This window comes from Ylistrum balloti, unplaced genomic scaffold, assembly GCF_031769215.1.
Source record: "Ylistrum balloti isolate Yb309-2 unplaced genomic scaffold, AGI_CSIRO_Ybal_v1 Utg369648, whole genome shotgun sequence".
NCBI classification, from domain to species: Eukaryota; Metazoa; Mollusca; class Bivalvia; order Pectinida; family Pectinidae; genus Ylistrum; species Ylistrum balloti.
In genome coordinates this window covers 579,824-596,341 of record NW_026781905.1, presented here as the reverse complement: position 1 = coordinate 596,341, position 16,518 = coordinate 579,824, and the positions used below count along the sequence as shown (strand labels likewise).

General features: G+C 40.2%; 1 protein-coding gene across 1 annotated transcript; it reads right to left on the bottom strand.

The window, feature by feature from the left end:
• Positions 1-12,776: 12,776 nt before the first annotated feature.
• On the bottom strand, positions 12,777-14,402 carry LOC132555916 (uncharacterized). The gene has a single exon (XM_060220295.1). The coding sequence runs from the start codon at positions 14,400-14,402 to the stop codon at positions 12,777-12,779; it is 1,626 nt and encodes a 541-aa protein (XP_060076278.1).
• Positions 14,403-16,518: the final 2,116 nt, after the last annotated feature.

Here is a 16,518-nt window from a genome sequence, read left to right as displayed (position 1 = left end):
GACGGACGCGATCTGATATTTCTGGACCCCCAGCACAGACCCTGGTAAGTACACAGCAGAATTCTTACCTCGATTTTGTCTGATCAGTGGTGCGAGATCTTGTGTGCAAGAACGAGTATGAACTGTATGGAAGTGATCGTAAGAAGTCTTTTATTTATATTATAGGTCTTTCTCCTCGGACCAATAAATTTCTAAACATACACCAAGAGTCTTTCATCTGTTGACCGGTGTTACAAATGGCGCCCAACGGGTTATAAGAAGACCAGGGTGCTGGATCGATATACTTGATTCCCTGTAAGGTCCCAGCCTCGGGAGACTGACAGCGTTCCGTTCTTGTAGCTTTGTTCGGCATACAGATGGCGCGCCAGCCATCCACTTCCGGTAATGGGGATTTTGTTGTTTACAAATAACGACGAGCACTTCTAGACAGCTGTTACAGCTACTTTCTGCTCACGGTGGGATCGTCAAAGTGTTGTTGCCTGGCAGGACCATGTAAATTCTGTTCCTGACTTTTCTGACTCAGGTTTTGTGTAACAAATGATTTGTTTGACCTCGGACCGGTGTCAGCCTGATCAGCTGATTCGGATATATAACTGTCAGATGAATGTGACTGACGAACCTGATCCATTCACGAACGTTTGATTATTATTTTTTTCTGGAATTGTTAAATTGTTTCATAGACTTTAATTATCTTGGACTCATTGAATTATTTCATAGACTTTGATAATCCTTATACATATCATTGTGATACATGTATATTATAACTGTACCGTGTTATTTCTATATCCTTAATTGGTTGTCAGAGCTGTGCTAGTTGCAAAGTGATGTGTCTATATAATTCCCTATAAATTTGTGATATTTTGATTTTGTTGTATAATACTCATGTTGCACTTTTTATACTGCAGGTAACCTAATATTACCAGGGATCATCACTACCTATAGAGACATACCCTGCACCTGACTAATGGCATGTATAAGTATCACAGCTATTTCCAGTCACACCCCAGTAATGTGAGTACGTATTTGTTAGAAAAGGAAAGAATGGTTTTTGTTTTAAATTGAATATTGTGCCTTGCCGGTGGCCTTATGACCTGAATCTCAGTTATATTTTATATTTGTTGTGGGTTTTGATAGATTGATTTTATTTTTCCTTAGTTTATATACTGCCTTTGCCCTATGAGTTTTTCAAAGTTGCAAAAGTTTCTCGATAAACCTTTTTCTGATATTCCGTCATCCTTGAGGAAACATCCTGTTTTTTTACTAGTAGCAAAGGTTTTTCTTTAAAGAGGAATGTGGATATCATTCGTGATTTTGGGTTTGACATTACATTTGATTGTAGAGCTGGTAGAAGATTAGATACTTCCTTACAAGAACTGACCAAACTTTTGGACAAACTTGGTGGTTTGGGAAAACCTGCTGTTTTGTACATCTGGTTAGGTACATGTGACCTAACAATAAAAAAAGGTCCTTTCATTTCGCTTTACCATCAAACCAATGAGGACTGTTTGCAGTATGTAGAGTTTTATGTTAACAAAATTACTGATATTGTATCAAAGTACAGTACTGTAGAATTGATTTGGCTAGAAATTCCACCATACTCTATTGTAAGATGGAATGAGTACAAAGGTCATAGTAACCCTGACAGTTTCACAGAGCAGGATATTGTGTTGCTGGAAAGAATAAATATTTTAAATTCTTATTTGTCAAAAGTCAATTCAGAAACCGGGTCATTATCATTGAACTTTCGAAAAGATTTGTTGACTTATAGGAGGAAAGGCAGGGACCCTACAGTAAATTTTGACCTGTATAAGGATGGTATACATCCTGACTTGTTACTCGCACGTGTATGGTTTAAAAGACTTGTAACCAAAGTTTTCCATAACTGTAGTTAATATTATAAACTGGCTATTGTTATTTGACATCAGTACAGTTTTAGTATTACTGTGGTTGAGATAAACGTTTAGTACAATGTCTACTGAGGGTAAAACTAAGCCCGAGCAAGGCATGGCAGCAGGTGGTCCTGTCACTGAAGACAAGGACATGGATACTGGCAAAATTGATGTCAGTAAGATGTCTGAGAAGGACTTAATCAAGGCGCTTCAAGCGTTTGGGAATTGGGATGTTTTTCCCAAACCCATGAAAGGTCCTGGAGCTATTCCCAAAGGACCCAAGGAAGCTAGCACTCCTATAGTCAAGGAGGGTGATCCTGTACAAGGGTCTGTAGCTTTCGATTTTTCAAACTTAGGGCATACACTGAGTCATGCAGCCAATAGTGCCAACCGCCCTCGCATTGTTTGTGTGTTTTCTGGTGATGATCCACCCCAAAAGGGTGAGGCTTCTTATATTGAGTGGCGATTCGAGACCTCCGGGTATATTGATGACCCAGAGATACCAGAAACGGCAGTAATTCAGGCCATACGTAAGTCCTTAAGAGGTACGGCTAGGAGGATGCTGATTTCTATAGGCTCCTCAGCTACACCACGCCAGATTTTGGATAGATTGGACATGCTATTTGGTGACATATCAACTCATGGCATGGTAATGCAAGAGTTTTTTAACTGTTCTCAGAGACCAGATGAGTCAGTTACAGCCTTTGGTTGTCGATTGGAGACATTACTCCAGACAGCCATAGAAAATGGCTCTTTACAGTCATCTTCAAAGAATGATCTCCTCCGGCATAAGTTTTGGACATCACTGTACAATGATAAACTTAAAAGCCAGACGAGATATAAATACGACAGCATCACAGACTATAACCATTTGTTGCGTGAGATTAGGGTGGTTGAGAAGGAATTAAACATTTCTTCTACAGGTTTCTCTAAACCTGACCCTACTAAAAGTAAAAAAGCTGGTCACCATGCAATCTCATGTGAGAGTAGTCAGGCTGTTGTTGGGTCTTCCAGCCTAGAAAAAACTTTTGATGAAAAGTTGAAAAAGTTAGAGGAAAAACTGTCGAACCAAGTTGATGCCAAATTTGAAAAGATTTTGTGCAAGTTAGACTCTGTGCCTGGTAAATCTTTTCACAAGTCTGGTCAACGACAAGGTCAAAGTCAACGACAAGGTCAAAATTATCGACAAGGTCAAAGTCAAGGTCAAGGTCGTGGTCGAGGCAAGTACAGAGGCAAGGGTTCTGACGGGAAATCAGGTCAGGATTCGGGAAATAATAACCCAAAAGCCTAGCGGCCTCTGTTGACGGCCAATCAGGGGTCGAGAATGACAGTGGCCAGCCTGATTTATTATCACGACTTGTTGGTCAATCCAATACAGGTACAATTACCATTTGTGGTAAAAGTGTAAATGCACTTGTCGACAGTGGTTCCAGTGTTTCTACCATTTCTAGGTCATTATATGACTCGTTGGACAATAGACCTAATATTCAACCTTTAGATACTCTGGATTTACAGGTGACTGTTGCAAATGGTTCTTTGTTGGATTATTTGGGGTATATTGAATGCAGTGTTCAAATACCATACCTTAAATCCATAAGTTTGGATGTGTTGATGTTGGTTGTACCAGACACGGAACAAAATCAATCATGTCCTGTCGTTGTTAGTACCAACATCATTAGGCTTGTTAAAGATATGTCACCAGGTGACGTCTTTGTTCCATCTGAGTGGTATGTAGCCTTTAATACTATTGCCTGTTCCTATAGTGTACATGCCTTAGGAAAAAAACCTGTCAAGATAGGACCATACTCTGCTGCCATTGTTAATGGGATAGCCAGGGGACTTAGTCCCGATATAACCAGTCTAGTCACTGAAAATTGCAGCTATTCTGCTCTTAACTATATGGTGTGCCCTCGTGTTATAAAAGTGAAAAATGGCATTTCACGTGCTAAAATACCAGTGAAACTTTGTAACACTACTGGTAAACCTATAATTATACCTCCAAAATCAGTTATTTGTGAGGTCGCTCAGGTGAAAGTTGTTGATAACTTGGCATCTCATTTGCCAGTTAGTGACAAGGGAGATAACTTGTCTTTACCTGAGGAACTTGGTGTTAGGATTGACACTGATACATTATCAGAGGAGCAGTTATTGCGTGCAAGGCAAGTTCTTGGTAAATGGGAATGTGCTTTCTCTAAAAGCGCCTTTGATATCGGACACACCGACTTGGTCCAGCACAAGATCGACCTCGTAGACGATAAGCCATTTAAACAACCTTATCGCAAAATACCACCAGGTATGTACGAGGAAGTCCGACAGCATGTCAAGGAAATGCTTGATGCTGGGGTCATACGAGAATCATCGAGTCCTTACTCTTCAAATGTTGTTTTGGTAAGGAAGAAGGACGGTTCCTTAAGGTTTTGCATAGATTATCGTATGCTCAACTCTAAGTCTCGTAAAGATGCCTATATGCTCCCAAGGTTCGATGATACTGTAGACACTTTAAATGGTGCCAGGTATTTCTCTAAACTTGACCTGAGAGCTGGTTATTGGCAAGTTGAATTGGCTGAAGCTGACAAGGAAAAAACAGCATTTTCTGTTGGCAACCTTGGCTTCTACGAAACTGTTCGTATGGGGTTTGGCTTGACAAATGCACCCGCCACTTTCCAGAGACTTATGGAAAAATGCATGGGAGATATGCACCTGAAGGAATGTCTCATTTTTCTCGATGACATCCTTATATTTTCCAAGACTTTTGATGAACATCTCAGTCGACTAGAGTCAGTATTTGATAGGCTTGTAAAGCATGGCTTAAAGCTGAAACCTTCCAAGTGCGAATTTTTCAAAACATCTGTAACATACCTCGGTCATGTAGTGTCCGAAGAGGGCATAGCTACTGATCCTGAAAAAGTTTCAGCGGTCAAAGACTGGCCGAAGCCTTCAAATGTCAAGGAGTTGCGTCAATTCCTAGGTTTCTGTGGATATTATCGGCGTTTCATCAAGGATTACGCTAAGATTATCCATCCCCTCAATCAACTTCTTCAAGGTCATGACTTGAAAAGAAAGACTTTGAAAGACTTACCTAAGTCCAGGAAGTCAAAGAAACCCAAGCGGAAAGCTGACTGGGTTTGGGGTGACCCTCAGCAAAACTCTTTTGAGCTAATTAAGGAGAAGTTGATGCAACCACCTGTATTAGCTTATGCTGATTACTCTAAACCTTTCATTCTCCATACAGATGCCTGTAGCACAGGTCTTGGGGCAGTACTTTACCAGATTCAGGATGGTAAAGAAAAGGTTATAGCATATGCTAGTAGAGGGCTGAGGCCGAGCGAGCGGAACTATCCGGCTCACAAGCTTGAATTTCTAGCACTCAAATGGGCGGTGACAGATAAACTTCACGACTATCTCTATGGTAATACGTTTGAGGTTGTGACTGATAATAACCCCCTAACCTATGTGCTGGGAAAAGCTAAGTTGGATGCTACCGGTCATCGGTGGGTTGCCGCTTTAGCTAATTATAACTTCACTTTGAAGTACAGAGCTGGGAGAAACAACGCTGATGCAGATGGTCTTTCTCGAATATCCTTTGCAAGCTCTGAAGTCATTAAGGCAGTTTGCCAGTCTATGTCTGTTGATATTCCACTTGTGGACAGTGTTGCCTCTTCCTGTGCACATCATGTGGCCAGTGAGCGTGCACAGACTGAGGGCAATTTTGCATCGATGGACTGGCCAACCAAACAGAGAGAGGACTTGGATATAGCAAGAGTTTGTGACCTCCTTGAAAGCGGTTTTCATCCCAGGGGGAAACCACTCCAACAGGAAACCCCGTATGTTCAGAAATGCTTAAGGGCTTGGAAGAAGTTTCGTTTACATAACGGTGTCTTATATAGAACCACTTTTCTGGATGGTCAAGAGGTGAACCAGCTCGTCCTTCCAAAGAAGTACCATTCCCTCGCCTTAAAAGGGCTGCATGATGATGTCGGTCATCAGGGGAAAGAAAAGACGCTTTGGTTGGCGAGACAGCGTTTTTACTGGCCACATATGGAAAGGGATGTGAACGAAAGAGTTGAGACATGCGGTCGCTGCATCAGAAGAAAAGCCCCAATCAAACCAGTTGCTGAACTAGTGCCCATCAAGTCAACTCGTCCCATGGAGTTGGTTTGTGTCGATTTCCTGGGTCTCGAGCCTTCCAAGGGTGGTGTTGAAAACATTCTGGTTATCACCGACCATTTTACTCGGTACGCCCAAGCGGTCCCCTGTCGTAATCAAACAGCAAAGGCCACTGCAAAAGCTCTTTACGAACATTTCATAGTGTTCTATAGCTTTCCCGAGAGGCTTCACAGTGACCAGGGGCGTAATTTCGAAAGTAAGGTGATAAGGGAGCTGTGCAAGATAGCCCAAGTCCAGAAGACCAGAACCACCCCATATCATCCTATGGGGAATGGCTCAGCAGAAAGGTTTAACAGAACCTTGTTGGGGATGCTCGCCACTCTGGAGGCTGAGCAAAAGAAGGATTGGAAATCTTTTGTTGCGCCGCTAGTCCAAGCTTACAATGCCACTAAAAGCGATGCCACCGGTTTTTCCCCACATTTCCTTATGTTTGGGTGGCATCCACGTTTGTCTGTTGATGCGTTCCTTGGGACTGATCCTCGTGACTCCGAGACAGCAGACCCATCCTCATATGTTGGCAAACTAAAGGAAAGGATGCAATATGCATACCAGGTTGCCCGTGATGAGGCTTCAAAAGCTGCATCCCGGAACAAAGAACGGTATGATCGTTCCATTCGGGAGTCTCGCCTCGAGGTAGGAGACCGTGTCCTTGTCAGGAATGTTGGTCTCAGAGGCAAGCAGAAGTTGGCTGACAAATGGGAACAGGAACCTTGTTTGGTTGTAGATATACCAAACAGTGACATTCCTGTGTATGAAGTTAAGCAAGAATCGGGAAAAGGGAAGTCGCGAACCCTTCACCGAAACATGCTTTTGCCCTTCAATAGTATACCCCTAGAGGTTCCCATTGAGAGTGCTCGCCGCAAGGTGAAACCATCTCAGCCTAAGTCTGTGAACATGAGGTCAGAGACCGAGTCGGAGACAACAGACTCGGATAGTAGTGAGGGTATTACACCAGTTCCCCCACCTCGTCCAAGGAAGCATCAGAGGAAAAACAAGCTAGGTCCGGTTGTCACCCATCGGAACTCGCCCTCTGAGCTTAAAGTTATCAACCTGTCATCTTACGAACCTGTGACAATAGAGGGGCAATCAGAGTCCGATATTGGGATTGAGCCTCAGGAGGTGATGGAACCGGAACCGGAAGCAGTAGATCCTCGGGCGGAGGTGTCCACTAACCTTGGGTTACGACGTTCCACACGTAATCGTCGTCCTCCAAACAGGTTGGGTGAGTGGGCATATGCCCAGCAGACAAATCAGACCGTCTATCGGGAAACTGTAGTGTAGTCTAAGTCCGTTATTCCCTGGCTGTCCAATTTGTTAGATATTTTTATATTGTGTGAATGTTTTTATCTGTTATAATTACCTACATTTTTATGGTTGTGAACTGTATGATCACCACTAGTAGGTAGGGACCTCCCCAACCACTAGTCATATACAGTAGTTGTTGAAATATTATTTTTAGTAAACCAGTTGTTTTACCTTTAATTTCGGGGCAGATGTCGATGAGTGGTTTAAGGTAGGGACCTCCCCAACCACCGTATCTTATCGATGTCTGACCTGGAAGCCTGTGCAACTTTATAGTGATGAAATGTCAAGTCATAAGCGGTATGTCTACTTGCAAACTGCAAAGATTGCAAGGTCAAATGATTGTGATTGTTTTACCTGGATTAAGATCTCATTTCTTCATTACTAAGGAGAATGGCACACTGAAGGGAGTCCTGTGTATATGTCTCTCTGATAAGAGGTTCTCCAGAGCAAACTCAAGCTTAGCTGTAGAGTCAAACTTTGTATAGTTTCTGTTCTGTTCTCTTAGATAGTATGGACAGGGATTTGTTTAGCAGTATCTTCCCTATAAGTATCAGGAATCTGTTAACCCTGTGCAACAACAATATTGTTGCTAGCACAATATTGGTGATTTGGCAAATCATACCTTATGTTGTTCCGCTGTCTTACCTATTCCAGTAGTAAGTGCGAATATATTTAAGCGTGGTAAATGCTTGAGACATTTATTTCTGCGGGGGAGTATGTAACCTGGGTTAAATATATTCGGGTCGTAGGGTCACCAGTGCACATAGGGATATATGTACTGTGAGCGTGTGATTGGACGCATGTTACCCTTTCACCCTTTCCCGCCACCTAAGTGATGCTACCAGTATAGGCTTCACTCTTACGTTGCCTATGCTGGTGGACGGACGCGATCTGATATTTCTGGACCCCCAGCACAGACCCTGGTAAGTACACAGCAGAATTCTTACCTCGATTTTGTCTGATCAGTGGTGCGAGATCTTGTGTGCAAGAACGAGTATGAACTGTATGGAAGTGATCGTAAGAAGTCTTTTATTTATATTATAGGTCTTTCTCCTCGGACCAATAAATTTCTAAACATACACCAAGAGTCTTTCATCTGTTGACCGGTGTTACACAGGGAAAGATTACACCTGTCGTTTTTTCACTTTTATACGTGAAATGCGTCTACTTGTAGAGCACCCACAAGAGATCCAGGATGGCTCCAACAGCGATTAAATATGGGACTACTTTTGAACTGTTTTTTTCTCCGTTCTTTTCAATTTCAATACACGAAATCGTGCTTTGTTTTCAATTCTTGACGTTCCTCTTGAAAAGCGTATACATTTTACCATGCCTGTTTCAAAAATGGTTAAGGCCATCAAAGCAAAGTAACCATTTACAACATTTACAAAAAGTATTTATTCGCGCCATTTTCAGTCATTCAAAATGAATTCGTGAGTGGGTCCATGACATTCCAAACAGAAATGTATCGTGTCGGACAAAAAGCGAAGGGATGTAAATGTGACAAGTGGTTTGTTTACATCGTCAGCCAGATAGTGCTGATAAAAGAAAAGCAGTTGTGATTTGTGACAATGGTGAGTGGGAGAAGAGGATCTTGGCTAGAATCATCGATGATACTGATACAGCAGATTAGGTGAAGCTGCTTCACTTTTCAGAAGATTATTTTCGGCACCAAAGTCAAAGGCTCTATCAGAACTGAAATCCATCCTGTAATCGTAAGTCTTACACGTAAATCTTAAACTTCAAACTTTAGTTAGCCAATCACAAATGACATCTCTTTTCGTGACGTTATCAGTGATTGGTTAAGTCTAAACATTTTGACACTTTTAGTCTTGAGGTAGTTTCATGATCCTGATGCCTGGTGAATGTGTAAACAGATATTCCATTCACACACAAAAAAAGAAGTTCCAACAGACCCGCGTGTTGCCATTGACTCTTCCAATCATTATCAAAAAGGCGGATCTATTTTGTTTTTCATCGAGAAATAAATAGAAAAATCGATGAATCAGAGAGCGGCATTTTGCATACAAACAACAAAAAATAAAATATTCATGGAATAAAAGTACATAAAAATGACTTAATTCTGCATGTTATATATCAAAATGAACAGATACCTTGAGTGTACGGTGTTCCACATCCCCGTCACTCTGTCCATTAAGTCTTTAAGTTTTTGTATGATATCACATATCCACTATATTGTATACAATTTTAATGACAGACTAAAATCTTTATATGTCTCTTATGACTAGCAAGAATCCGAATACGAAATCCCGACATTGGCTCGTTCACTAGACTGAATGGGTAACAATACGCGCTATTAGTATTAGTTTATTGACAGAGGGTATTGGTATCGGTGCTCGACACGCTGCCACGGAAAGCTTATCTGTAAAGTAGTAAAACTGAAATTTTCCATAATTTTTTTAAGGATGAGGATAGGTGTGAATGATCGTGCAACATAAGGTCCATCTTTACCTAAAATAACCGTTTCCACACGAAAATCATGTCTAAGCTATTGTAGGACAAGACACCGATAATGCTAGATTAAACCTTCCCCATCTTCCAAATGCTTCAAATCGTGGTGTTTATGTGTTTGTGAAAGACACATCAACAAACCAACATGTCACAATCACAACAGTACCCGTCACGTGGTTTACTGGGATGTAGTTTGCATACCTCTGGTACAGGTTTGTCAACCTGATGGTCAGCCTTCCCTATCGATACGACGTCATCATTTTTAGTTTTTGTTGACGGTAACAATTTACTTTATATAACACAACCTTAACCTAACACGCATAAGTATATTATTGTGAAAAAGATAAAACGGTGAAAACCTATCTAAACAATAACAGTGAGATAGATTAACTCGATTAATGAATAATGTGCCATGAATATCAGGAAAATGCTTAGTGATATGAGGAAAAGTTGCCTCCCTTTTCACAGCAATCCCTGTAACTGTAGATTGTAGACTTTCAGGAGATAGGGTCGGCAGTTAGGGAATAACGTTATTGCTTCTGTTAATGACAAACATCACAGAAGGAGCCTTCACTAAAACCTCTATCCGTCTATTGTTCTGTACTTTCGGTTCAAATTAAAGTTTAGTCGTTTTGATTTTCTGTCCAATATCCATCACATGCATCGGACGGATATTTCTTCAAATTGTAAAGATTAAGAGCAATCATGTTTAAATTGTCACTTAGAAGACCAGAAGACATTTGAAGGGTTTCTTAATCATGTGATAGACCATGCGTCTAATTATTATACTGGTCCGATATTTTCCAGACACACATACCACAAGCATACCAATCCATCTGTGTAGGATCGCACCAGATTCATCTGTTGTTATCATCATGTCCCTACCTCAATATTCACCTTTTAAACACATCTATATGGCAAATATATTACGTATTAGAGTGAGTCCTTCGGACAGGACAACTATCGTACCAGCTATATTGAGTACCATCTGATGTCAGGGTACTAAAACAAGAAAATAAAAACATTTCAACATAATCATTATCCAAACTCTAATTCAATATAAGTAGCACAAATATTAACAAAACGTTCATAGGGAGAATCCTAAAAAAACGTACAAGGATAGTTAGACCGGAAGAGTAAGCACCTTCTGCTTCATCGGGTACACCCGCCATGGAGACCGGAAGATAAAGCGCCTTCTGCTTCATCGACGACACCTGCCATGGAGACCGGAAGATAAAGCGCCTTCTGCTTCATCGACGACACCTGCCATGGAGACCGGAACAGAAAGCGCCTTCTGCTTCATCGACGACACCTGCCATGGAGACCGGAACAGAAAGCGCCTTCTGCTTCATCGACGACACCAGCCATGGAGAACGATAAAGAAAATGCCTTCTGCTTCATCGACGAAATTTGCATGGAGCCCTTAAGAGTAAACGCCTTCTGTTTCATCGGCGATACCAGCCATGGAGACCGGGAGAATAAGCCTCTTCTACTTCATCTACGCCATGTAAATATGGGTCAATTCAAGTAAGTAATGTAACGTTCTGGAACAAGGTATATAACAATGGAACCAGCTGGCAAACTAACAAGCATCCCACACCTTCATTTTCGTATCACACAAAGAACTAGAATATTCACCACGGCCATTTTAATGATACTAATGTCTTTTGCTGTATGTGGAGTGATGTCGGCATATATGATCATTTGTATGTGGTTTAGTGCTAATCTATACACTTGTATTAAGGGAACACTTGTCATAATTATGTCATTTATACTTATATTCTATACTCATGACACTGCGAAGTTTTAGTTCATCTTTGACTTCATCTTGTATATTGATCAGTATCAGACCTTTGTAATGTATAGATAACTAAGTGTAACTGGACATATACTGTGTATATCTGAGTAAACTTAGAGACATAGAACATGCATAGTTACTGAGCGGCTGTCTTATAGATTCCATAAATAAAACAAATTAAAGAACATTTACAGCCGAACCTTGTTATCTCGAACTCGGGGAAACTTCGTCATAACCTAGTATTCGATTTAAGTGAGCTCGAATGTTTTGTGGAAAGTTAGACAGGGTCTGTTGAAATGCTTCGAATTAAACGAAGTCTTTGATTTCTACGAGCTTGAGATAGCAAGGTTCGACTGTAGTTATGTTCTAAATTGCTTCCGATCTGTGCCTGTCTCCTTCGGCAAATGCCAGCAATCATTAAGATATTTCATAATACAGTCTTTAATAGAGAATTAAAATTAACAAACAAGAACATCCACCTTGATTATATGTTTTAATTCGACAATCTTAATCAAACGAGGAAACTTTTTCAAACACCATTTAAGAAGTATCGGTAGCGATAAAATAGCAGTATAGAATGGTGACATGGTAAAATCTAACTTAAACGGCCTGTCCAGCCGTAAACGTCATGGAGGAGGATGTGGGGTGCAGTTTTCTGTCTCAGAATATCGTATAATCTGCTCGAAAACTTTTCAACATAAAATTGTCACTAAATTCATCTGCCACAAATGGAAACATTTCTTACCGAAACGCGATATTCATTAGAATCTTGCATTCTACATACAAGAGATATCTAGGTTTCTGTACTCACCGTACCGAATTATACGCTCATCATACCAAACCCAGGTGGATCAGATCATATGTCGGCTTGCAGCTTGTATATGGACAGATTAGAAAAAGGACATTCGACCCGATAAAGAAATGACATATTTTTAACAAATCACAAAACGTCCCAGTCCCGGACTTTAACTTTAACCTGAGGAGTTCGTTATTTCAGCTTCATATGTAAGTCATCTGATTCAGAATATCAGTCTGCTGATCGAGGTGATTGTTTCTACCACTTGTATCTGATATCTTTACATTTTTGATGTTAATGTCTTCATTACACTGTTTACACCAGTCTGACGTCACTGGTGTTATAACTGTTACAGTCGTATGATGTGTACAGTACCGTCCAAACATCCAATCCACACGTTCCCAAACTTGTCCACACTCACAACTGTAGGTAAAACCACTCCATGTTTCTGGTCCAAAAGACACTTGGCCTGTTTCTCATCACTCGGTAGGACATATATCTGATTGTTACTGTAGTCTGGTATAAATAGTCTGTCGTACTCGTCACATGACATCTTACATAGAAAGATATCTCGAGCTGATCGACCGTTGTCCAGTTCACCTGTCCATCTGTTTTTGACCGTACCTGACTCATCTGTCATGACTATTTTCATTTTCCCCCAGTCACCTACCACCACACCCAGGCGTCCTGATGACAAACTAGTTATATACAGTGATATATCCTTCCCACAGGAAAACTTCCTTACAATCGTACCTGACTGATTCAGTACCACTATGTCTGGTGTTTCGGTAGTAACAAACACATCGCCTGTCTTGTTGATGCTGATGTCACTTGCTTGATGTGGACTGATGTCAGCAAATGTTGTCACTTGTTTGTTGTGTAGTGATAGTTTATACACTGATGTACTGGATGGATCACTAGACATAAGTACGTCGGTTGCCCCTATCATAGCTATTCTGTACGGACAAAAGTCCAGTTTCATTTCCTCTGTGACCACACCCTCCCTGTTGACCAGTACAAGACCTTTGTGATTGTAAATTGATAACCACGCATGCCTGTCGTCTATTGCACATATATTGAGTATGTTTTGACCGACAGTGAACTTAGATAGTTGTTTAACGTGGTTACTGTTGATGTCTACCTTCGCGTACTGTTTCGAACGGATTAATACTCCAAACATTTCCGTTAACAGACTGCGGTTAATACTTCCGGTAACAAAGCTTGGGATTTTTTGGGAACTATTTCCCACGTTTACGTCATACAACGGCAGAGTTGACCTCAATGACCTCTCCGTTTCAAATATGGACACATTTGATGAATTCTTCAATTCCGCTTTTACAAGAAGACGTGTCAATTCGCTCACATTTTTCTCGAATTGTTGACGGACTTCATCGGACTGACCCAGCCCTTCTTTCTCCAAGGCCGATAACTCTGTCAGCACTGTATCCGCGATATCATCTACTTCTGCCTTTAGTTTGGTCCTCTGAGAGTTCACCTCTTTTCGCATTCCATCAATATTGTCAACAATTTCTTTCTTAGCACGATGGAGCATTAAAGTGTCGTTCTTGAAATGTGTAATTTTCGCAGAAATTGTTGTCATGTGTTCTTTCATATGTTGTTTTTTCAATGTAAATTCGTCTTCCAAATGTTTCCAGTCCTGGTGTTTATGTGTCTGTGAAAGACATATCGAACACACCAACATGTCACAATCACAACAGTACCCGTCACATAATTTACCGGGATGTAGTTTGCATACCTCTGATACAGGTTTGTCGATCTGACGGTTAACCTTCCCTATCGATACAACGTCATCGTGTTTAGATTTCTTCCACCATGTATGGTATTCCTTACATTGGTCACATAAAGCCTCCTGACAGTCATTACAGAACCAGTTTACGTTGTCTTCGCTATCACAAACAGAACACGTATATATGACAGGTTCCTGGGCACGCCACAGAACTCTGGTACTCGCCATAATGTTCAGTGTTATTATGATTCACTTTAATAAAAACCTGTTAGCTATCTATATCGTTTTACTGTTTTTGTCTTCCTAGTTTATGTGATCACGTGGTCAGTTTGACACCACCTTGCTCTGACTCAACAGATAACGATTAGACATTTTTCTGTTGGTGGGTCTTTTGTCACGCTGAAAGGGGAAAATATTGACGTTGTTGTTATACCATTGCTGGTATTGAATTTTTAGGATATACGTATGGTTAAATAGTACAATAAGGATCAACATTGCAATATACAGGAGATTTCACTTCATAGATACAAATGATCACAGCGCCCCTCCAGTATAACATAGTCAATAACATTAGACCATTGCGTGAAATACCGACACCTCATCATGGTAAACCTGTACACCAAGTATGAAGTTCCAGGAACACGTTCTGAGACAGGAAGAGTCCAAACTTTGTGTAATGTAGGTCAAATGTAACAATATATGTCAGAGTGACCTACTTTTGATAATAACAAACCGTCTCACCAAGATGATTCCATACCCAACTATAAAATTCTACTTTTTAATAGTAGAAATAGCCAAATCCCCAAAGATGTCGAGCTAGGTGAACAAATAAAACCAGCAATAAAAACCAATTATGAAATAAGCATTTGGTATGATCCTCAGCAAAGAAGGAAATGACAGCCGATAAAACAAGTTAAAATGATGGAGTCTGAAATAGTGTCTGAGATCGTGGAACAGCTCAAAAAGTGAAACGAGTGAAGATATGGAATGATAAACTATATGAAAGGTGAAGTGGGAGAATAGAAGACATTCTGAGCAAGAAGAAGTACAGATGTTAGGTGCTGTCAGACAGAGACAGAAGTAAAAACCCCTAACACAGGAACACGGGAACACATGTAAAGGATTGAAGCTAAGATGAAAGAATAAGACAATGACAGGATCTCTCCCTATCTTGGGGTCATAATAGAGGAGGTCCATAACTATTCCGAGATCTTTGGCAAAAGACAGAGTCAGGAATTGGAACATTCTGAATAATGGTTATGTAACGTAATGTTTTTTTGAAAACAAGCACAGATAATATGTTAAATTACTGAAAAAGGAAAATCCCTTTAGAACTCAGAATGGTGGACAATATTAACAGAGACAATGTCTTATTCATCAACTCTCTGAACGGAACACTCACAAATTGACCATGCCTTATACTTTAATGGAAATATTAGGAGGGGTTGGGGGACATAGATAATACTCAGCGTTAAAAGCTGAGATAATATCCAATAGACCATTATAAAATTTGATGTAAGAGGCATTGGAAACAAAATGATCAGAAGGTGGGGATTGATTTGAAAACACTAATAAATCTAGAAAAAGTGTAGGACATGAATGGATCCTGCTCGGGCAAATTACTTCCATTAATCGAAAATTTCATATTTAAATTAGCAGTGAAGTTGGACCTTTCCTTGTAACTCAAGAGAAGTATTTTCATATTTGACTTTAGAATATAGTTTCATCAAAATCTTTTCAGAAATCAAGCTACTTGCAGGAATAGTTAACACAATGTGCACGACATGAAATTAGGGAGCGGGGGAGTTTAACTAAGTAATTACCAAACTTGAGTATGCAATGCTGCTTATTAAAGAGCTTCAATCACACATGAAATGTAAACGAACGATCCGCAGACGCTTTTAATTGAATGAAAAGGGAGGAAACTCATCCCATTCTTTGGCAAATACAGTGTCTAATTAAGATATCTGCATCCAGGTCGTGTTCACGTATTGTGTAGATTGGAACATATAGTAATAAAATAGATATAATCAAAATTCGAATTCAAAAATTATTCATATGAGTAAAGTAGCAGTTGAGGTTTGAGAAAAATAAAATCTGTTGAACAAGGTATACTACTACAATCCGTTATAGAAACATACTGTTTCTACACTTGTTGGAATAATATAAATGTTTACAAACTTCAGAATAAATGTTTTTAAAAAGGCAATTTCAGAATAGTGCATTACACTGTAAGCATTATTATGTTCTGGTAGATACAAGTAACACCACGCTCGTATGAAATGTGTTGTTATATAAAACCCGTTAACTGTTTGTGTAAAAGGACAATGTCCTTAATAGTGTA

Bases quoted from the DNA above. Each gene is read 5' to 3' on its own strand.
- LOC132555916 (XM_060220295.1), bottom strand. From the start codon at position 14,402: ATGGCGAGTACCAGAGTTCTGTGGCGTGCCCAGGAACCTGTCATATAT.